This window comes from Gorilla gorilla, chromosome 16, assembly GCF_029281585.2.
Source record: "Gorilla gorilla gorilla isolate KB3781 chromosome 16, NHGRI_mGorGor1-v2.1_pri, whole genome shotgun sequence".
Lineage (NCBI taxonomy): Eukaryota > Metazoa > Chordata > Mammalia > Primates > Hominidae > Gorilla > Gorilla gorilla.
This window is the reverse complement of record NC_073240.2, coordinates 34,379,610-34,403,831: the sequence shown is the minus strand read 5'-3', so window position 1 is coordinate 34,403,831 and position 24,222 is coordinate 34,379,610. Positions and strand designations below refer to the sequence as shown.

The following is a 24,222-nucleotide window of genomic DNA, read 5'->3' as shown; positions in this document are numbered from 1 at the left end:
TGGAAACCATATCTGAAAACTTTTACACTAATATCCATAGAAACATTGTTCTTAGTAATCAAAATGGAAACTATCAACTATTCATCAACTAAATGAGTAAAATGTGATATATGTGCATCTCTATCTATATAGATCTTTCACTCTACACACATATACATGCACACACACACACAAGAATACTCTTCACCAATAAAAAGGTGAGGAAACAAATGAATACACTTCAAAAATATAATGCTAAGTGAAAAGGCCAGATTCAAAAGACAACGTATTTTATGATTTATCAATTTAATGTATTAAATTGAGACAGAAAGCAGATTAGTGGTTGCCTAGGGCTGTGGGTGGCAACTAGAATAAACTGCAATGAGCATAGGAGATATTTTTGGAGTGATGGAAATGTTCTAAAACTGAACTGCAGTGATGGTTGTAAGGCTCTGCAAATAAATATATTAAAACTTACTGAATTGGCCAGGGATGGTGGCTCATGCCTATAATGCCAACATTTTGGGAGGCTGAGGTGAGAGGATCACTTGTGCCCAGCAATTTGAGACCAGCCTGGGCAACACAGTGAGACCCCATCTCTACAAAAAATTAAAAAATTAGCCAGGTGTAATGGTATTTATGTGTGGTCACAGCTACTCAAGAGGCTAAGGTGGGAGGATTGCTTGAGCTTGGATGGCAGAAAGGCTGCAGTGAGACCCTAACTCAAACAAAAAAAAAACAAAAAATAAAGTCTCACGGAACTGTACATTTAAAAGGATGAATTTTGTAATATGTAAATTCTACCTCAATAAAGATGTTTAAAAATAATTTTCCCATTGTCAGGCACATAACTCCCACTGACTTTTTAAAATAACAACTTTATTGAAATACAGTTCACATATCATACAGTAACCTATTTAAAGAGCACAATTCAATGGTTCACTAGCTTTTGGAATATTCAGAGTTGTGCAACCTTTGTCATGATCAGTTTCAGAATGTTTTCATCAGCTCTCCAAAAAGCTTTACACAGTAGCAGTCACTCTCCCTTTCCCCCTAAGACACCCCAGCCCTAGGTAACTCTTTCCACTTCTGCCTCTACTTTTTTCCTCTATAGATTGATCTATTCTGGACATTTTGGCCATGTGAATGAAAAAACATCCCAGGATAGCAGTTCTCAACTGAGGTTGATGTTACAATCACCTAGGGAGCTTCAATAAAATACTGGCATTTGAATCCAACATCTGCAGATTCTGATGCAATTGGTTTAAGATGTAGCCTGGGCATCAGGGTATTAAAACCTCCCCAGATAAATCTAGCATGTGGCCAAGGTTAAGATCTCTATTGTCAAGTTTAAATTTTAGCATGCATCAGCATTACCCGGAGGGCCTATAACAATATGAGTTGCTGGATCTTATTCTGAGGGTATCTGATTCAGTGGGTTTGAGGTAAAACCTGAGAATCTGCATTTTTAACAAGTTTGCAAGTGATGCTGATGCTCTGGTCCAGGGATGAACTTTAAGAATCTGTGGGAGATGTCAGAGCAGCAAGATGGAAGGAACCTGAGCCCTAGTAGCTAGGCCACCTATTTTCCCTAAACCACCTACCTACTTTATATTATTACTTAAACAAGAAGTAAAAGTTTACTCTGAACTGCAACAGCAGCCTATTCTATTTCCTAATACACATCCCTTGGACTGCAGTCCTTCAACAGCAAGAGAAGTCAAAATCTGAAAAAAAGTTACCATTTCATGCAAATTCACACATGTAATTTATACCCCTTGGCTTTAGAGAGATTTTCCTACAAGAGAAGAATGGTCTTGGAACACTGCACAGTTCACAACAGAATCAGTTTCTCATGGTAATTGGTGAAAACAATTCACAGAGTTCTGTTTTGGAAGCATTATTTAGACTGGAGGGATTATGATCCAAGCAGACAGTTCCGTTAATTTTCCCATTTAAGCCACAGCCACAGTTGGGTAACGCAAGGCTTCCATTGCAAAGCTACTTTGATTCAAAGTAGCTGTTTGATCCAAACAGTTTGATCAAATTGCTGTTTGATCCAAACAGCAATTCTGAACGACTGTAGAAACCCTTTCTACATAACACATGGGGGAGTGTATCAGTTCCTCTTTGCTCTTTCTCTCTTTACACACAAACATAAAATGGACCTATGCACTCCAACTCTTTTCACTTAATTTTCATGCAAAGATCTTGGATATTCATCACTCCAATCTGAGTAACTAATGGGGCTTGGGCATCTGTTGAACAAAGGGTGAAGCTAGTAGGAGTTAGCCTATGTAGGAAATATGTTTCAGTCTCAAGCTCTTGATGGTAAAACTCTCTGCTGGTGTATCATTATTTCCTGAAAACATTCACAGTATCAAAAGGAGGTGGGTGGTGGTGTTGGCAGGCCACAGAGTCAAACTCATTAGGTAGAGGAGGAAAGGAGCTAACATACCTGACAAACTGGCTAAATAAGGCTGTAGTGTTCCGGATGATCCGAGCAGCCTGGGACTCCTCACGCTGGCATCTCTGCAGTGTTAATCCATCATCCATGTGGCCTTCCTGATGGAGTATGACCTACCCACAGGGCAAGGGACGGGAGCTCTAGGTTACAATTATTTCACATATGGGCAGTCAACATTTCCCGCAGTATTGCCCTCATCCCTCTTATTCCTTTCTCCAAATAAGCTCCCTTGGGTCCATTTTGAGAATGGGACATTAGCGAAGTTATTGCACCCATACGCCCTATTAGTGACATGTGAATCATTCCTTAGACACAACACTTTGATGAAAATGAAATTTTATGTGCCACCATGGTATGAGTTACCACATATTCCTCAGGCCTAGATTTGAAAGGGCGATAACATACCTCATAATTGATTTTTCTCTTAAAATGAACATAGAATCTTACCCTTGGAAATGGGAAAAGTCACTGTGTTCAAAGCCTTTTCCTCCAGAGATGAATTGAAGAAAAAGACAGACAATTTAAAGCAAAATTCTGTACTGGGATCAGGCTTGGTTTCTCAACTGAAGGCCAACTACACTGAGTTAGTTAACTGCAGGGCTGGAGAAAGCAGCTCAAGGTGGTAGCTGGCTTCTCTTGGAGGCTAGAGAGTAAATTTGAAAGCATGGGCTCTGATATCAGCAGACCTTTGTCTAGTCCTGCTACGCCACTTACCAGCTGTGTGACCTTGGGCAAGTTAGTTAACCCCATTTGCTTTGGATTTCACCATCTGCAAACAGACTTATCTTAGAGGGTTGGAGGATTCAATGATTTACATGTAGTGAATTGGCATGGCACCTAGAATCTAATAGGTGCTCAGTGAGTGTTTGTTATCAGAGGCCGTATAGTACTGATCTTAGATCAGTTATCTGGAAGCTAAGAGTATCTACTTGTCACTAAGGATATCATGACACAATTTTTTTGGGACTACCAGCTTTTTGTGTGGAGGTCACGGGCTTTTTCCCTTAAAATGATCAAGTATGTGAAGATGTTAAGTGAGGTAGTTTGATCCTGGTTCAAGTCAAGGTCAAATCCTGATCCAAGTTCACTGGTATGGTTTCCTCTTGATGGAAGCAAGCAAAGAGAGACAAAGCGTAGATCCTGGAAGTCTACATGTCAACATAGACAAAACATGTGGCTCTAGAAAATATCTATAGAATAAAGATTGTTGGTCTGTCTCATTTTTAGCATAAAGAAACAACTTGCTTTCCTTTCCATGTGAAACATCTCTTCCTTTTTATTATTTTGAAGGTACTTCCTGATATGGTGAAATAGAATACCGGCTTGTTCATTTTTGAAACAAGACTTTGCATCCCATCTATATACTGCAGTGTAAGCATTAGCAAAGGATACTGTTACCATTGGAATCACTAACTGTTAGAAAATATTACTTTGTGCGAACATCTGAGCAACTGGTTAGCAATGTTGCATTTGGGTTTAGCAACACATTGCCACTATGTTTACTTTGGCTTGGGTCCCAGATTTCTGGTCCTTAAAGACCGAAATTCTTAGGTTTTGCTTGTTCAGATAACACATTTAAAACTGGCTGGGGGAAATGCAGTTGTTAGAATGTTGTTATGAACCCTATTGATCTCAGCAGCCCAGTTCCTAAGGTCCTTCCTTCTCTCAGAGAAATCTTACAACTGAAGAGCACGGAGAAGAAGCCTAAGATGGGAATAGGAAAGAGGGTGCTTTAAAGTGGGTACTCATCAGGTGTTTCATTCTGTTTGTGCTCGATTGGTTTTTCTTGATTACTGTTTTGTTCATTTCATAAAACACAACAGATTTAGACATCCTTTGTATTTTTAGAGAGGGCACTTAACATGCTTCTTAGGAAATGAAGCAGTGTAGCCCTGTCAAGGGCTGAGCACCATCACATCAGCTGGAGAGAGTTTATAAAAGCACCTCCCAAATTCACACATACATTCTAACAGTTAAATGAATCTGCGGGCTATGGTCCTAGAAGAGAAAGGCATGGCCAGGCACAGTAAGTCAACAATGCATAATGAGATCTCTCCACATTTACAGAGTCCTTGGAGTGTGTCCCTGCCCACCCAGAGTTACAGCCAAGATCCACAAATTCCACTTTCTTTAAATGCTACCATTGCCTTAGTAGGTTTGAAAAACTGTAGAGGCTCTAGATGGTATTACTGCACTCTACAGAGTATTTAAGTTTCTTCTGATAGGCTGGTAAGAATAGAGGATGGGTTTTTGGCATTTATTTTTGATTTCTTCTTATTCCCAGCGTGCAGCCCTCATTCCCAGGGTGTAGCTCTTCTAAAGATCAACGGAAAGCCTACTGTATTTTCCAGGGCAATTCCAACTTGTCATACCCCGAACCCTGACTTGTATATCCCTAGTACTCTCATAATGTCAACATCTCTGCTTTGCTCTTCATTATCACAGCAGTTTCGCGTTACTATTTTGGCTTCATACCCCATCTATGGTCAGCTTAGGATTCTAGAGGAAACTGCACGTAGAATTTTAGGCTCATGTTTTTGCAGTTCTCTCTACTCTGGACTCTTGGCACCTCGAGTCCCAGAAGCCTTGGCTGAACCTCTGTCCAATCTGACTCTTTAGCACAACTGAGCTAATGCAAGATCCCATGCCCTAGTTCTGCAAATCAGCAAATGTGCTGAAGGAGAAAACAAAGATCAAGGTGGGCTCACCTTAGTGCACTTATGTTCTATGTGCAATATTTTGTGCTTATGTTTTGGGTGGCTTGGTTGTTGAAACCTTCCATTTTTTTTGAAGGTACTGTATCCAGCCTTTGCGGTTGTTTTCAGAAGAAGGGTTGGTCTCATACAAGCCAGATTATGTGGTCTCTTATTTATTCTATTTTCTATCCCCTCTTGATCATTTCATTTCTCCTTTTCTGGATATTTTCCTAGTCTGTGTTGCCTTACACAAAATTAAGATATTACCTTATGTTCATTCTCAACATCCTTTCTTATCATAACCTGCATTCTGGAAAACTTTTCATCATGACTACCTTAGGCTGCTATACCTCAACTACAGAGCACAGTGCCTCCTAGCACCTTATTCTGGGACTAGTTGACTATTTAAACCCATATTTTATAAGGGTATTTCAGAAATAAAAGCATCACATCCTTGACATCCATTATTTGGTTCCCACCAAAAGAAACACTGTTACAGCAATTGACTTTCTGGTAAATAGATGCTGCATGTACCCAAGCTAGTTTTTCTCACTGGAGCAGGCTGTGATGCACCACTCAAATCAAGATACAATCTGTGGATACAGTGTCATTCCACAACATCCCTTCTTTCTGCCAGTGGGTTCCTGTGGGCTTGTTATTATGCAATCTGCATTTTCTCTGTAGAGATCTATTTAGTCTATTACGAAAACTGCACAATAACTCAATTATCCACTGAAATGAAGGCAGCAATGATGTGGATAATCCCAAGACAGCACATCACCAAAAGTCATTTAGATCAGGCTTTAGAGTACATTAAACACATCACCTCCTCCTCACAGATTTGCTGTGTATTTGTTTTTTCCCCCATTGAACATGGGGTCAAAGTATCCAAATTAGGCTGAAGTTTTGGAGAAACTGTGTACAATCTATCACAAAATAACTCTTCTGAATAGTAAGAAGTAAATCACAATCATGTCCACCTGGTTCTCAGAATCACTTGTATTGCCTAGTTGCTTCCAACTCAGGGTAAAACAATTGTAGACAGATATTCTGACTCTCACCTTTCTTTTTAGAGGTCCCAGGCGGGAAGTTTTGGCGTCTTGTGCTTTGTAGGTCACCCACAGACCACTGGCTATATGCTGCACAAAGCAGACAGAATCTCCATACTTGATTTCTGGAACTCCCATGCCTTCTATGTCTCGCTTGTGACTGGAGTCTAATTTCTCCTTGAGTTCCTAATTCACACACAAAAAGAAACAAACATAGGCATAGCTGATTAAATTAGAAGCTCAATATACAAAACGAATCACCTATGAAGAACCTGTAAGCCAGGCAACTGGTTACCAAAATAATCATGATGTGCCTGTCCAAGCCAGGATTTCAGAAAGACTTGTTTCCCTTATCTCTTGTTAATTGTAAAATCAATGGCTTTCGAGTTCTGGTTACTTCAGTGATTATTTAAATCCACGGGAAAAGGGGACACCTAGTAAGCTCTCTCTTCTGTTCTGATTTTGTGTAATTCTTCACTATATTTTCTACTTTCCTCATCCTGATTTATATACCTTAATAAGTAATCTGTTACTAGCCAATTAACTTATTTCCAGTGAGTGACATCTTCCATAATTGTAATGGTTATCTGTCACAAATGCACTGACTCAGAGGCTTTCATCGTATCTATTGATTTCATGTAAAAATTTCTTATAAAAACCTGCAGAGAGAGGAGGCCCTTTGAATACGCAGGGGTTACTACCGCGGCTTAAGCTAATGTAGTAATTTGTGTATCAGACTCTTTGGGCCTCCTCAGTGGTGTGTTGTAGTCAAGCGGTTTCATTCTTCAGTTGTCACTGTTTCATTGCCTATTCTCCAGTGTGGAAAAGGGACTTCCTGTGCATCAGGTAACAACTCAGTGACAATCTGAAGTACCTGTCACAATAGCATGTCATGAGGTAGACCTCTGATGCATGGTAACTTCTTCCCCTCCTCATCAATCAGGGCCTCCGTGGTTCTATTCTGAATGGTTATACCCTATTTCCATTTATTTTCTACATCTTGCATTAAATTGCTAATTTGTAAAAGCCATTAAGCAGAGGCAGCAATTTGAACTTTCACAGAATAAAAAATGGCTGTTACCTAATTTGCAAAAACATTTCTCTCTCTCTCTCTTTTTTTTTTTTTTCTTTTGGAGCCCAGGGTCTCACTCTGTCACCCAGGCTGGAGGGCAGTGGTACAATCTTGGCTCACTGCAACCTCTGCCCCCAGGCTCAAGTGATCCTCCCACCTTACCCTCCCGAGTAGCTAGGACTCCAGGTGCAGGCCACTGCACCTGGCTAATCTTTTGTATTTTTGTTGTTGTTGTTTTGTGTTTTGCAGAGACAGGGTTTCCCCTGTCAGCCTGTTGCCCAGGCTGATCTTGAACTCCCGGGCTGGGCTCAAGCAATCCACCCACCTCGGCCTCCACATTCTTCTCATTCTTAATAGTGGAACAAATAGCAGCATATGTATTGAGTCATTACCATGCTCAATACAATGTTCTAAGTTCTTTACATGGATTAACTCTCCACAGTAGCCTCTGATGTAGCTACAAATGCCATTCCAATTTTACAGATGAGAAAATGAAGGAGGTAAATTTGCCCAAGATCATTCAGGAAGTAATGACAGGATTTACACCAGGAAGTCCAGCTCCAGAGTCTGCACTCTTCTCCTACTCTAAACTACTACTCACCCTTCAAAACCCTGCTCAGAGGTTACCTCTGTAAAGGAAGAGTTAGTCTCTCCTGCTGTTCTTCCCCAGCACAGTCTAATTGCTTTATTGGGCACTTAGTACATCATAATGTAAAATGTGTTTGTCTATACGACATTTTCTTTTTGTCAGGCTATGAAAAAAATCAAGGGCACAGGCCAAATTTCAATTAACTTTGGATTTATAACAGGAAGTTCAACACCTATCAATTACTTAATGGACATATATTGAGAGAATATATAGAGCTGAGTAATTTTTCTTTCACATTTATTTTTCATTTCAACTCTTATTTTCCTTCAAGCTTTCATAAAAACAAAATTATTTTGCACAGCATTTAAAGGATCACTTGGAGCAATATTAGTACTTTACAAGAAATTTCTTTTTCTTTTAAATGTGTGTGTTGAAACATTGGCTGGATTATTAAATATGACTTATTTTTTTCAAGCAGCAACATAACATCCAAGGATAAGTACGAATTTTTCTTTTTTAAAAAGATTATTTCCAGAAAAACATATTTCTGATTTTATAACATTAGCTAATAGGAAAATAGTATTTGATATATGAGATTTTCTTTATAGGCAATTCATCAAGAATGCATTTATTCTATAAAACAATGGATACTTGATTTTCACTGCAGAAATATTCATAGCTCTAGAGACACTCAAGCCAGTAACAGGACTGAAAAGATGCCAAAATTCTCATCTCTAATCTGCTCTCTAACCATAGCCAATGCAGTCTTTAAAAATTATGCACACCACAACTGTTAAATATGAATAATTACATTGATTTCTAATAGCTCCTGATTAAAATAATTCATATTATCCAACTATCAATGAATAGGTAACTTCATTACTTTCTTGCCTTTCACTTACTTAAACATGGCTTTGCAAAAAAAAAAATACAAAGATCTGTTTTTCTGGAATTACTGAAATAAATGAATCACTATTCTGTACAGAAAGGAGTGTTTCTGTGTCTTTGTTTTTACAAAACAGCACCAGCTTCCAAATTCTATGGTAGTCACTGCAGTGGGCACTTCTAATTTTATAGAACAGCAGCAACAACAAACAAAGATCTAGAGACAAAATCCATATGAAAAAAACCCAATGCAACCCTAAACAATAATGATAAATCAGTAAAGGAAATTAAAGAGCTCAGTGATGGAGAGGCTTGATTTTATTGACAGCACATTGGTGATTTTCTTTTGACTTGAGTATGAACTAATGCTCCCTTCTGTTTTTACTTGAATATGGTCCCAGCTGCAGTCACCCTACTGCTAGAAATGGAAACTTTCTAAAAAATAGAGCTAATCCAATCATTCTCTTTCAATAACTCCCAAGTTCCTATGGAATACAATTGTTATCTCTAAAGTTCTTATATCCCAAATGCTCTAACAAAATTGGACTAAGAGTACTTATATTTATTTACTAAATATTCCCCTTCTCTGGGCCTTTACTGACATTACACTTTCTGTTTGGAATTCCCCAGCCTCATCTTGGCATCTCTACATCTGTATTGTTTATATTTCATATCTTCTGTATATTACGGTATTTCAGTATTTTTAAAACCTTTCTAGCTGGAGAGAGACTGCCCTTCTTGTTAGAGGTAGCAAAGGGCTCAGCTGCATGCCTCTGATATGCAATCTAATCAATTCACAGCCAGACCTCCTCTAGCTGGCTCATACCTTCCAGGAGGCAATATTCCTCTGCCTTCCCAAGGCCAGGTACTAGGCAGATAAGGACCACCTCTATGGCTTACAGCCCCCTGAAATTACTCAAACTAGCAAATCCCATACCGTTTACCCAGCCCTGCCTTGCCTTAACCATGGAAACCCCAACAAAAGTGGTAGTGTAGGCTGTCACCTTGCTTCTGCCCCTTGTCTGCCTCCTGACCAAAGTTGGTGCTTTCCTATGTGACCCTGCATGGTGTGGCACGTCTCCTGTTGCTAGGACCTGTGAGTGTAATAAACTTTGTTTTCCTAAGCCTCTCCTGTGTCTCCTCACATGGCTGCACCTGACTGATGATCACATAAAGGAACATAGCACAACATCTCATCCATCAAGTCTTCTCTACTTAGCCAAAGCTGGAGGATACCTGTACACATTCTCTGATCTCATGGTTTTGTGGGCCCTGAACGGACTGTCCTTTCCAGGGCTAGCCAATTCCTAAAATGGTAAAGGACTCATCTGGGTATGCAAACCCAGGACTCACCTTTTATATGCAAACCAACTCAAAGCGCATAAAGCCAACCTCCTCCTTTACCCTCTGGACCCCCATTCCCCTAGACTAATCTCCCCAGGGCCGGTACCAGACAACTATAGCAACTCCCATGCTCCAGAGCCTGCTGAAATTATTCAAAGTAGCCAACCCTATGCCTATTTATCCTGCCTAGCCAGCCCATCCCTTTCTAAGGAAACCATGAAAAGGCTTTCCCCCAGCTTCCCCTCACTCTCTTTGCCTCCTGGAGGATGGCACTTCTCTATGTGGCCCTGTGTGGTATGGCGTGTCCATTCCTCTTGGGAACTGTGAGTAACAAGTGTTCTTTTTCAATGCTGATTGTCTCCTGATTTATTGGCTTCATCATACCTGAATAATAAGATCTACATTTTAAAAACATGTATTGTTGTTGGTATACTAGCTGCCCCCTGCCAGATTGAAAATGCCAAAGGTGTAAAACTGGGATTTCTGGGTCAAATGGTATTTCTAGTTCTAGATCCCTGAGGAATCGCCAGACTGTCTTCCACAATACCAAAGGAATATAAATCATGGTGCTATAAAGACACATCCACACGTATGTTTACTGTGGCACTATTCACAATAGCAAAGACTTGGAACCAACCCAAATGTCCAACAATGATAGACTGGATTAAGAAAACGTGGCACATATACACCATGGAATACTATGCAGCCATAAAAAATGATGAGTTCATGTCCTTTGCAGGGACATGGATGAAGCTGGAAACCATCATTCTCAGCAAACTATCACAAGGACAAAAAACCAAACACCGCATGTTCTCACTCATAGGTGGGAATTGAACAATGAGAACACTTGGACACAGGAAGGGGAACATCACACACCAGGGCCTGTTGTGGGGTGGGGGGAGGGGGAGGGATAGCATTAGGAGATATACCTAATGTAAATGACTAGCTAATGGGTGCAGCACACCAACATGGCAAGTGTATACATATGTAACAAACCTGCACGTTGTGCACATGTACCCTAGAACTTAAAGTATAATAAAAAATAAATAAATTTAAAAAAGAATGTTCTCAAAAAAAACTGGGATTTCTTTGTGTTTCATACGATGCTTAAAACTGGTTGCAAATCATTTATTGTTTTATTGTTCTGCAGGCATTCAATCTGTATCTGTTTATCTGCATCAACCTTGTTTATGTTAGATGATAAGCTCATTCTAAGAAGGAAGAGGTTATCTGGCCTAATATGTGTTGAAGGGCAGTAATCATTATCCTCTGCCTCCACTGACAGCTTATTAAGGAAATGCTCATGACCACGTCATAATTGTCATATTAGTATTTGGCTGAGATGATCAAATTGCTACGACTGGTTTAATATTCCTGGAATATTAAATGTTTGGCTGGAGATGATCAAGTTGCCAAGATTGGTTTAATATTCCTGGAAGGATGAAGAAAGGAATTAGAATCCGGCCGGGCGTGGTGGCTCATGCCTGTAATCCCAGCACTTTGGGAGGCCAAGGTGGGTGGGTCATGAGGTCAGGAGATCAAGACCATCCCGGCCAACATGGTGAAACCCCATCTCTACTAAAAATACAAAAATTAGCTGGGTGTGTTGGTACGTGCCTATAACCCCAGCTACTCAGGAAGCCGAGGCAGAAGAATTGCTTGAACCAGGGAGTCGGAGGTTGCAGTGAGCCAAGATCGCGCCACTGCACTCCAGCCTGGCAACTGAGCGAGACTCCATCTCAAAAAATCAATAAAAAATAAAAAATAGAGAAACTAGAACCAATAGTTGCCCAGGCCTGGTTCAAACTAGGTATCGCGCTAAGTACTTTACAATGAAAATGCCATCACGCGAATTCACCAGGGACCCACAAAGTGGTATGTATCACACATGACACTTTACATTTCCTCTAAATCTTTCAATGGCCCTACGGCTTGTGTTATCCTACTTTATAGTTGATAACACCGAGGCTTGCAGAGTTTGAGCAACTTGCTCAAAGCCACATAGTTGTAAGTAATAGAACATAATCCAAAATCAGGTACAATTCCAAAGCCAGGTATAATTCATTTGAACAGAATATCTGAATGGTTACCATTACCAGTAGCACAGTTAACTAATTAATTATACCAATAGTTTAGTTGCTTAAAGGTTAATATGAAGAAAAAGTTGAAAACATATACTACTATTAGAAAATGGCTTTAGGTTCATACAAATTTTGAGTTATACATATAAATCAACAAGCACAGCAAGGTGGTATGGTCTATATTCAGAGTACAATTGGAGTTTGGGAAAAAAAAAAACAGCTCTACCGGGGAGTTAGGGATGGTTTTATACAAGAATTTCTACCTGATGTGAGTGCAGCCAGGGGAGAGAGGAGTGAAGGGGAATGAGGAAGGGATTGGCTTTCTAGTAAAAGGGGCACCACACGGCAAGAAGAATGCTGGAATCCAGAAAGAGATGAGAGCAAAAATTAAGGACTCTGAACTCTATTCTACAGGTTCATGTTTCTCAAGCTCATATTGTTAACAGACTTCGTGTGGGAAAAATATGACTGTGGACAAATACTGAATCTTCTTCTAAGAGTCAAAGGGAATATTATAATCGTATAAGCTCTTGTTAGTCCTATGGTAAAAACAAAACATCAGCATCAATGAAAACATCAAAATGACCTTTTGAACTCTAATGCAGCATTTTGTTTATTTCCTCCCACTATTATCATTGTTTGGAATGCTTCTTGGGAAAAGCTAGTGTAAGTAATGGAAAGCCACTGAAACACAGAGTTCCATCTTAGAATAACCATTCTGGCATCAATGTGAATGATGGGCTGAAAAGAAACATGGCTGGAGATGGATGAGTTGTAAGTTACGCCATTAGTATCTAGGATGATATGTGGAATGGAGTAGCTTCTAATTGATGCTTATTAGTTAGGGTGAAATGTGTTATTTAATACAATTAAGCCACCTGTGTTTACAGATGACAAGAAAGTACCTTTTACAATACAGGACTGTAGGCACCCTGAAATGTTTCAGAGGAAAAGTAGATATGGGAAGGTGGAGCCCATTCATGGATGCTGGGGTGAGCCTTCAAGAAACTCCTGGTTAGCCCACTATTTCCACGTGTCTCTGGAGAAACCTTGAGGAATCACCTTTGGGTTTATTTCTATATCAATATAGCCCCCTTAAGACTTTCTCATCTAGAATTTGAGATCTTCGTATTGCCCTTAAAAACCACACACTACAGGACATTGATAAAAGTCTAGCTGGCCTCAAGCTTTGTGTGGGAAGAGGAGGAACGCCTTCCTCTGTTTACTACATGCTGGGAAGCAGATTCATCTGCCTTATTGGGGAAGGCATATTTCTTGAGCACAAGTCACTGTACTGGGCTCTTTTCTCTGTATTTCTCATTTAACCCTTGCACCACCACCTTGAGATAAGCAGCACTACTTCCATTTTATGGATAAGAAAACTACCAGGTCATCTTCCTGGTCTCATTTATTTTCACAGCTATCATTCAAGACACACTTTTTTTTAAATCTCTATTTTTTACAAAACATATGAACAGCATATGGCAGAGCCAGGGTTCAAACCCAGGCTTCTTCCACTTCAAAGCCCAAGGTTTTCCTTGACTGACTCTCTATTTGGTCCACTTTGAACAATAAACACTAGAGAAAGCACATCAACTTAAAGTTTAAAAATCCTTTGTAGATTTTATTTAAAATGAAGCTGCAGTAAGTGATGTTGTCTTTAGGCATTTGAATCTTACTATCCATATTTTCTTCTTTCCCCTTCCCTCCTTTGCTCCATACCCTCCCTTTCCCCAGTGGATAACTTGGTGAGAAAACGGAGCAAGCAAGGGGACTGGCAAAAACAGCGCTGTTTCTGCACCAGAGTTTCAGAGACAGGTGCACCATGAGCACAGCTGTCACCTCGGTTAGGGGTGCTGTGGCTGCAAAGGTTAAAGGGCATGTGAAACGTAGGCAGGGAAGTCACATTTGGCCAAGAACACCATGCTTAGCACACAGATGTTTCACAAATGTTTACTAAACTGAATTTAATGTTTTTATACAGTGAGGAAAAATTTCCTCTAATTGGGAACAGTGATAGCTCTATACCCTTACACTATGAAATAGGCAACATTCGAGAATCTATCCCAATCATTCAAGATGTATGGTGTAGTCATTTAAAATGGCTATTTAAAGCACTTTTAAAGTGGCTTTACAAAAAGCGGCTACATATAAGGCCTGCTTTAACATTATTAATTCACCCTTCCCTGAAAAAAATTCAATGCTGTAAACTGACATTGAGTCATGACATCTAAACAGACAACATTGCCGTGCAGGAGTAAATATTAAATCACATTATCTGAAATCCTTGTGGGAATGGCCTTGCAATGTCAAGACCATGGAAAAATGATGTGAAATCAAGTTCATAGAAATTTGACTTAGATGTTCAAAATAAAATGAATCTCTCTCATTGGGTGTGTACTGGGAAGAGATTACAGTAGCAAAATGATTACACAAGGATGGCAGGATGTTTCTATAAAGATAATGGAGGTTGGCCGGGCGCAGTGGCTCCCGCCTGTAATCCCAGCACTTTGGGAGGCCGAGGCAGGCGGATCACGAGGTCAGGAGATCGAGACCATCCTGGCTAACACAGTGAAACCCCGTCTCTACTAAAAATACAAAAAAATTAGCCGGGTGTGGTGGTGGGTGCCTGTAGTCCCAGCTACTCGGGAGGCTGAGGCAGGAGAATGGCGTGAAGCCGGGAGGCGGAGCTTGCAGTGAGTTGAGATCGCGCCACTGTACCTCCAGCCTGGGCGACAGAACGAGACTCCATCCCCCCCAAAAAAAAAAAAAAAAAAAAAAAAAAGAAAAGATAATGGAGGTTAGAATGAAATGGATTTCACTCTATTTCAAGGTATGACCACACTGATGTAACCCTTCAGCAAGCATTTTTCAAACTTACCACAAGACATTCTGGGATGCAAAAATAAAGCAGGGTGGGGTATGTGTGGTCCTTGTCATCCAGGGCCTCCCAGTCAAGGAAGTGATGGCCTTAAGAATGCATGAGCAGGTTTTCCTCTCACAAAGAGCACTTGACACTTGCCTGAAAGCATGAGAAGGCGCTCACTGTGGTAGAGTGCAGAGGGGCAAAAGGCGTTCAGGCACAAGTTTGGTGGTGGTTAGAAAAAAATAAATATGCTCCAAGACTGATAAACAGTATGCCGGAGCTCAAGGCAACCTCAGGCAAGTGGCAAGAGACACAATGGAAGGGCAGGCAGCAGTCAGGTCTGAATGATCTTTTATGACAGACTTCAAATGAGGTGCAAATTGATGAAGAATTGTGTTCCAGGTCTCACAGAGAGCAGATGAGAATCAAGGCCCGATCTAGGCTAACTTTGAAGCCAGGCTTTGTCTTACACAATACCACTCTCAGATCAAAGGGATAAGGCTGGGATGCTGTATTTTGGAAGTAATACTACATCCTAGCCCTCCAATTTGAGTTGCATCATCTGCTGAAGTTGGGGGAAGGAAGACCTTGATCAAGATCACATCCTGCTCCTTATTCTATGTGATTTGTATAGCCTGCTCAAAGTCTTCGGTCTGATTCCATTTGAGCCAGGCCCCGGCCAATAACTGCAGCTGGTTGGTTCTTGGACTTGGTCACCTTTCAGCAAGGCTCAATCACACCTCCATCTTATGCACATACAAGATGCACTGGGGCACCTTCCATCTTCCTGCTAATGGCAGGCTGCTAAGGATGTTAGCAAGCACCTGCAGCTGTCCAGTGGCCCCTAATTTAGTAGTCATAACTGTCACAAGCTAATGCAACCTGACAGAAAATGTGGACTGGGAAGCTCGTCATTACCAAATGACTCACGGCCCAGCACACCCAGTGTCCTCCCAAAACACATGACTAAAGCCCCAGCAGTGCTCTTCCCAAGAGTCTCTTTTTCTCCTTTTTCAGATTCACCAACATATGGAGAGGATCAGATGAACACCCTGCTTCCTCGCCCTCTGCCCCAGTCCCATAGAAAACAGATGACTGTCTCCACCACTCCCTCAGCCTTCCCAACTCCTATGCCACCACACAGATCCTGAACCGCTATCTCAGGCTACCATTTGCCACCTGCTCTGTCACATAACACCTGCAACAGGCAAGGGCTGGCGAGATGATTCAGTGCCCTTACATTGTTGAGAAACAGAGCCCCAAACCTTTCTGCTGGGTATTGTCACTAGCGCCCAGGGAGGGGAAGCACAGAGAGTGCATTTAAGGAAAGCCCATGCCAAGCAAGGCAAGAATATGCTTACTAAGCAGGCACATGGAAGCCCAGGAAAATCAGGGCCTCTCCAGCGCCCTTCCCCCACAGTTATTTGGATGGTGTATGACAGTTATGTGTTCTCCACATGCTCTTCCTTATTGTGCAGCTTCACAGTCTAAGGTGCCAAAGCCCTGCCCACACAACATCCCAAAGAAACCCTGACATCCAGTGGGAACACAGCCATATCTTGGCCTGCCACAGAGCCTAAGCCATTTTAATTTCCGTTCCTTTCAAATTGAAATGAAGGTAGCTAGGTTGAATACTACCGCATGGAGACTTATTTAAAATCTCTAGCATAGTGACTCCAGTGAAATGTAACCACATTGCCAAGTGCACAGGACAATGTGACTCATGGGTGACCTGCCCCCAGCTCTGCTATGCCGATGGCCCCCGTGGTACCATGACGACTTTCCAGCCATGCGCTGCTTGCTTCTCCATACATGGAAATGGAGGAACTTGGGGAGATAAGCAACGGATCCTTTGAAGGGAAATGTATTCAGAGGCCAGAAGTGATGCCAAGTGGAAGGAGTGTTACAAGGTCTCTATGGGGCTCTGAGCTTTCCTTGCTTCCCCCAGAGACCACAGCACAGTGCTGAGCTATGCTCCACAAGGCTGAGCCAAGAACGGAATAGAATGGAAGAGTCCCCTTGGAACAGGATCCTGCCAGCTGCCTGGAAGGCCGCCTGATCCTGTGCTGGAAGAAAAGCCCCTTTTTGAAATGGTAAAGACCTCGAGGTCATTGTTCTAACCCTGGCAGCATATCCCGAGTGGGTCAAGGAGAAAGGGGGTAGAAGGCTCAAATAAGGAAAGGGCCAAACTGGCATTCTTAGGAAAACACTTGCTTGGTCATTAGCCACGATGAGTCATTTCTTATTTTCCACCTCCCTCTTCTACTGCCGCCCACCTTCAGCTCCCACTCCATGTCCCAGTCTCTGTTCTTACGACTTTCCTGTTGCTTTGTTTCACTGAATCTTTCAGAAAGTTGCACTGCTCTAAATCACTTCCTGGAGGCAAAAATATTCACTAAATAGATATAAATTTGAATTTAAAGAATCCCTCTTGTGCTGGGAATCTAAAAAAAAATGATAGCAAAGTGAGGAAGATATGCTCAGAAAACCAGAATGAAATCAGAGTCAATAGCCATTGGAAAAGAAGCAGATGGAAGATGACATTTGAGAGACGGTTAGGAAGATGTGAACAGGAAGCTCATGTCTTTTAATATTTGAAATAAAGATATGAAAAAAGCCCAATTCTGATATAGGGCAATATTAAAGAGAAAAAACTACATGCCAAAGAGTTTCTCTGCCTAAAAAGACCATAGGAGCACAAAATGAGGGAGAAAACAGACTCCGAACCCCTGCACCAAAGAAGGGGACAGTGCTGACTATCTTCTTCAGGTGCATTAGGAAGCAGAGATACCCCACAGAAAATTCAGCTGTCAGCCTCACACCTAGTCCTAGACGAACAGAATCCTCAACAACCCTTGAGTGAAATCATGGTGAGAACACATATCAAGATTTATTTCTGGAAAAGAGCAAAGAATGAAACTAAAGGTGACGCTCCCAAAGGAGATATTGAGCTATACTCTTAGGAAGTGCAGACTTCCTGCTAACTGTGCAGGCATCTGTGCAGAGCCCTTCTCATGCTTGGATGATCTTTCCAGAACACTCATAAAGTGACAGACCATCCAACTGTCTGTCAGAAGTTAGCTCAGCATGCAATTCTGACCGTTCAGCTAGATCCAGCTCTGAGTTAGACAGAGTAGAAGCTTGGCTGAACATTAAAGGTGGCGGTTTCTAAAAAAGAATAGTTGTCTACATACACATCAAACGGTAAAGCAATTAATTCGAGGTGAACCTAACTACCAGAGGATCCATTCTTAATGAAGGTTTGGGATGGATAGGAGAAAACTAAGAGATGTGGGGAGTAGGGATAGTTAAGGAAAAGAACGAGGAAGGTACTAGTAAATTTTATCATATAGATATTAATAACTGCAAGATAATGTTATGTCCAGAATGTCTTCTCTGCATCATTAAAAACATTTAAACAAATATAGCACTGAAACTCATGCTTTTTACATTTACATCTTTTTTTATTTAACTAATTACCTTTTTATTCAAACAAATGTAGCTCTGAAACTCATGCCTCCGTGTTACTATTGCTTTAAAGGAGTGAAGAATATAACTTGGAATTTATCAAAGACAACTCAGAATGCATTAAACAACAACAATAGTTTCCATTAGCCTTTGAGCAACACTGTCCATTCCTATGCTCCTTGCACTTTCCAGGACTTTCCACACTCTCCTTTTGCTCAAGACTTCAACCTTCATCCAAGGTACATATCCCTCCATGAACTCAATTCAAAAGATAAAAGAAGAAAGTGTTTATCTACCTTAGGGCAAATTTCCAATTTCACTTTGTTCCAGCCTACTTTCTTTTCCAGTTATAGTTCTACCTGGAGGTTTCTGAGTTTTCACTTTTAGAACAGGGTCAAAGTCCACTTTATCACACCTTACCTTTGATGCCCGGAAAGAGAAAGCTGTGGACTTGGTGTCTGACTTTGCCCGGTCTTGCAGTATAAGGCCTTGGTCTTCTGTCAAGGCCAGGTAGTGGCCTGTGGTGAGATGCCGGAGTCGGAAAGCCTGGCCCCATCTGATGTTACTGCCACTCCAGCTGGGCAGATGAAACAGACAAGAAATTGCATTTATACAAAAATAAGTCCTTTTCAGTATTTATCCTATGCTTTCTTACACATGCTAGCAGACTTATAACCCTTCTGGTGTCCATCCTTAAGGGAAAACGCACCAGGCTCCTGGCTTGCTGTAGGATTTCATGTCTGCCTACAACCCAGCATAGTGCTCTTTCTTGATGACATCAACAAGGAATGATCTTGAAGGCAGGTCAGTGGCTTCATACAACTGGAAGTCCCAGGTTTCCAATTTTTCCTTTACTCCACTGAAAGGTCTTGATGCAAATAATCACAAATCAATGGGAAGCTTGTCTTTGAATGGAAACTTGTTTCTGGGAAAGCCTTTCCAAACCTGCCATCTGAACTAAAACGTATTACTACCACAAAGAGTCCTATCTTCAAGGGAAATAGTAAAAATACCTGCACAGCTTACACTTGCCAGACAAAGAGAGACAACAAACAAGCATAATAAGTCAACAATGAATTATGTTAAAAGGATAAATTCTATGGAAAATAAGTAAAGCAGGATAAAAGGATTAAGACAAGTGAGAACTCATGTTGAATACCGTCCTCTTCATGGTCCTTCATCAAAAGATCAGCACTCAGCAAAAGTTATGGTAAGTGTTACGGGAGAAATTATCCACTGAATAATCTAACTCAAAATTTATCTTTTAAAAATATTTGCTCATATGCAAAATACTTATCTCTTAAGAATATAAGGTTTAAGAGAGATGTGTGAAATTTTGAAACCACTCTCCACTTTGTCCAACTTTTTGAAGCATCAATAAATCCAAATCGCATTGATAAAAGGCTTGAAGTCTTCATGTTTAGGTCTCTGGGGAAATGAGCAAGCAATCATAACCAGAAGTACGCATACATACTTATTTTGACCTCTTAAAAAGTCCATTAAGCAAGAACTAAGGCCTAATGTCCAGAGAACAAGAGTATGTTACTCTCAGATTTTTAATGGGTTTGGAAAGAGGATGTAAATGACTCAAGCCAGTTAGTAAGTGCATGCTCCTTAAAACCGGTATTCCTTAAACCATCAGCTGCCAATTTCTCAGAAAAAAAAAGTGTGCATATGTATGTATGGTGTAAGAGAATTCCTAACATTCCCTTCTGATTGCCAATGGATTATCTTCAGGAGCCCTTGGGGGACATACACCCTGCATGAGAGAGACTTATTTTGAACATATTTTCAGGGGGAGACTGAGCAGAAAGAACTAGAGGGAAAGGCAGAGAAGGAAAATCAGAGGGCGATGCTTAACCCTCCTCTCTCATTCCAAGCAGTTTAGCTCTAGCCTAACTTGCAAACCCTCTCAGCCCAGTAAAGGTCGTGCATTGAAAGTGATCCCCCTTCAGTAGTTTGAAGTTAACCGACCACCTGAGGTTATTCAAGCTTGTGGCTGGAAAGTCTCAGCCTCCTGTTCCTTCCACCAAGGGACAAAACTGTCTCTGAAAAGTTCTAGTAAGTACCTTTTTCTTCACACCTACATTTCCAGTGAAGTTTACATCTTCCTTATCTTATGCCATCGCGACCACCTGTCTGTGTGCCAGTTAAAGCTAACTGTCCACTGGAGCCAACAAAGCTACTGAGAGGAGACGGAAGACTTATCTGGGTTCCAGAGAACCTGTTTAAGAAAACAAATGGGAGAACTTGGATGGCTTTCAGTGGCCTTGTCTGAGCTTTCCTTTTATAGTCAGCTACTGCAAGGGCAGAAGAGCCTGCCAGCCTCAGAGTCAACACAGTGGCTTTGGAAATTGTGTGTGTGTGTGTGTTCTTTAAAAACAAAGTCACAGAAATATCAGAACTTAGCTCTAGACAAAGGACTTGAAGGAGTTTGCCAGATGATGTGGAACGAATGAAATATTTAAGAGAACAGCGTGTACTGAAAAAGAAAGTAATCTTGAAAAGGGCATTCCCAGGCCCTCCATTACCTTATCCGAAGGGGTTCCACTCTCCACAGAGACCTGGCTCGAGTCCCAGCTCCCCCAGCTTCGTAGAATATCCTCCTGTGAGCAGAGTTGGAGATCAGCTCCTACTTGCATGACACTGATCAGCACCCAGGTGAAGAACAGCTCCCTGCAGAGGCTGTTCAGGTACCGAGCTTGTCTAAGCCCTTTTGGAGTCAGCAGAATGCAAAGCCAGAATAAGAGGGAAGACAGTTTCCCAGTCTTTCTCTCTCAGAAAGGGTCAAAGCAGCTAGAGGGGAGGGAACTGCTCACCATATCCATATCATGGGCATTTATGCATCATCAGGTATACAAGGGAAAGGCAGGAACAAGAACATCTCCATTTCTACATCAGGAGTCACGATAGCCCAGTTACACAATGACGGCAGACACAGAATGCTCCAGTTCCTTCAGGTCAAGCTCCCTGATGTAGTTTTATATCTTTAAAAAATGTATTTGTACTTTAAAAACACCTATTCGACATAGTGTGAACTCATTTCCATCGTTCTAGGGCAGTTGGAACAAAGCTTTATGCTCAGTTGTTACACTGTTCACAATTTTATTACTGTACTGTTGCTTCCTTTCCTGTGTTAAGAATCATCTTTTAATGTGTTTTGAAATAAAATTTTTATTTTAGAAAAATGTTAGGTTTATCAAACAGTTACTAAAGATAGTCCAGAGAGTTCCTGTATGATCTCACTCAGCTTCTCCCAATGTTATCATCCTACATTACCAGGGTACGTTTGTCAAAACTGAGAAACCAACATGAGTATGTCATTACTAGCTAAACTCAAGACTTAATTTGGATTTCACCTTAATTTTTCCTGCAAACTTTTTTCCAGTTCCAGGATATAATCCAGGATACCACACTGCGTTCAGCTGCCATGTCTCCCGTTTCCTCTGATCTGCTATGCTTTCTCAGTCTTGCCTTGTTTCTCATGACTTTGACAGTTTTGTGGAGTACCGGTTGGGTATTTTGTGAAATGTGTCTCAACTTGGATTTGTCTGATGTTTTTCCAGTGATTAACAAAGCCTCAGTTTTTAAAGTTTTATTTTAAATAAATTCTGTATAACCTGTGATCGGGGCAGGTTGCTCCACATTATACAAAATTCACAGTTTAAGAGCATGTCTCAAGAACAGCGGTCCCCAGATTACCTGGTATACAGAATCCAGCCACTTTCTGAGAATCTTGTGACCTTTGATCAAAACTGATTATTTAACTGCATTTACATTCACTAACTTAAAATCCTACCTCCACCGTAGAGAATTTGTATGGATCACAATTGAAGTGGTCAAACCCAAGAGGAATCCTGATTTAGATGTTAGAGACAAGAGTTAGTCAACAGTGGTGAAAAGAAAATGTATACTTATTTTTTTTTCTGGAGAAGTAGTATAATTATGAGTCGATTCAAAATATGAGCTTGGAAGTTAAGACAGACCTGGGTTTGAATCTGGTAGCTGTGTGATCTCGGGCAAGCCCCTTCAACTCTCTGTGTCTCAGTTTCCTTATCTAATAAGGGTACTTATAAAACAATGTTGTGAAAATTTAAAGAACTTTTAAAAATGTTTAGAAAGTTTTTTTATAAATGTTTATAAACATGCATAGAGGAACACATTAATCGTACAGCAATCAATGAAACATTACATCAACAATGGTTACCTCTGGAAGGTGGGATTACAGAGGCTATTTCTCAATCTTTCTCTAACGTACATGTTATTGGGAAATGCCCAATAAATATTAGGAAGAAAATCCGACGTTGCTTTAGAGTTCCTACACCCCAGGTGTCTCTGTATCAGGCCTAGAACTGAAATGATACTGCATCAACCTGCTAGCCACTTAGGAAAATTTGCTAAGATTCTCATTTATGCTCCTCTTTCTCTAGTGCAAGCTGAAAGGATCCCTTCAGGAGAAGAGGGTGAAGTGGCTCACCCAGGTCACAGGTGAAACAGCGCTGGAGCTGGAACTAGAAGATTCTCTACCCCTGACATCTGAAGGATTTGTGAAGGTTTGTTCTTCCCACCTGTGACATTTGGGCGGCTTGCTCCATTTAATCTCACAAGGTTACTGAGGTTGAAACAACTTGTTCTTGTTCTCTAAAACAATTCCAGGGAGAGGAGTATAGTGGGCGGCAAGCTGAGGTGCTTTTGAAAGCTTGGCTGACAGCTTAGCCCTAGCTTCAATAGGTTAAGTAACTTATCCCAGGGTGTTTGACAAGCCAGAGGCAAAGCCAAGGATCAGAGCTCAAAATGTTAGATTGTTAATCTTGGGTTTCCACTCTGGGTCAGATGGTCTTTCCACATAGCCTGGCTGCTCTCAGGATTTACAGAGACTGAAAACGATTTCTCCTGGAGAGTCAGCACCATTGCAATGGAACACCTGCATGCCTTAGTGGCTGCTGGAGTCTTTTAGTGTGCTGTTTCCTATTTTATCTGCTCCCCAGATTTTGGCGCTCCTGGCCATGCTGGCCATTTCTGAGGGTTTACCTGACAATAGAAGACAAAGACAAGGCTTATCACTCACTTCACCTAGACATCAAATAACACCAAGGCATCCTGTTTTGATTGAGACTAGTTGACACAAAGATTCAAGTTCCAGTGTGCTGAATAGCTGCTCACTTACCCCAGTCTCAAACCCTTCATGCTTTCTTATAAAATAAGCCTTCTTATTTTTTTTGATGATTTTTTTCCAAAACACAAATTAGAGCCTATGAAATCCTGGGCTAAAGAAAGGCCACCTTCATGTTTATTTAAATGATGGCATGCATGTCTGCTCCAATGTGCCTATTGTGAAAATCCCTCTCCATCTACTTCACTCTTCCCATCACCTCCTTTCAAACACTTGCTGAGCCTTTCCTTGTAAGCAGAATTTTGCTGAATCACTTGAATGAAATGCCCACCAAATGACTAACCTAAGTAGCATAGTTTCTGTCCAGCTGTTTCTAATTTGGCTCTAATTTTGATGACAGGTGTGTGCATGTGGGTGGGGGCATGCCCATGGTAAATACTTCATTTTTTCCAGTTCCCATCCTTAAAAGTAGAACAGGAATAGAGAGAATGAACTAGGAAAACCCTGATGTATTCCATCTTAGATACAGACAACCCTGCAAAACTCATAAAATCTTAGTTATTCATCCACCTGCAAACCTTCCCCTTGATGCAGCAGAATATGATATCAAAGG

The 24,222-nt window shown here is 41.0% G+C and overlaps 1 protein-coding gene across 2 annotated transcripts in view; it reads right to left on the bottom strand.

The window, feature by feature from the left end:
* RYR3 (ryanodine receptor 3) overlaps nucleotides 1-24,222 on the bottom strand; it is a 580,370-nt gene that overhangs the window by 318,442 nt on the left and 237,706 nt on the right. For both annotated transcript variants that reach the window (XM_055363234.2, XM_055363233.2), the window contains exons 9-12: nucleotides 21,028-21,102; nucleotides 18,917-19,073; nucleotides 6,204-6,377; nucleotides 2,438-2,559 (exon numbers count right to left, since the gene is read on the bottom strand). In XM_055363234.2, coding sequence (XP_055219209.2) covers nucleotides 2,438-2,559; nucleotides 6,204-6,377; nucleotides 18,917-19,073; nucleotides 21,028-21,102 — 528 coding nt within the window. The remainder of the gene's footprint in view (nucleotides 1-2,437; nucleotides 2,560-6,203; nucleotides 6,378-18,916; nucleotides 19,074-21,027; nucleotides 21,103-24,222) is intronic.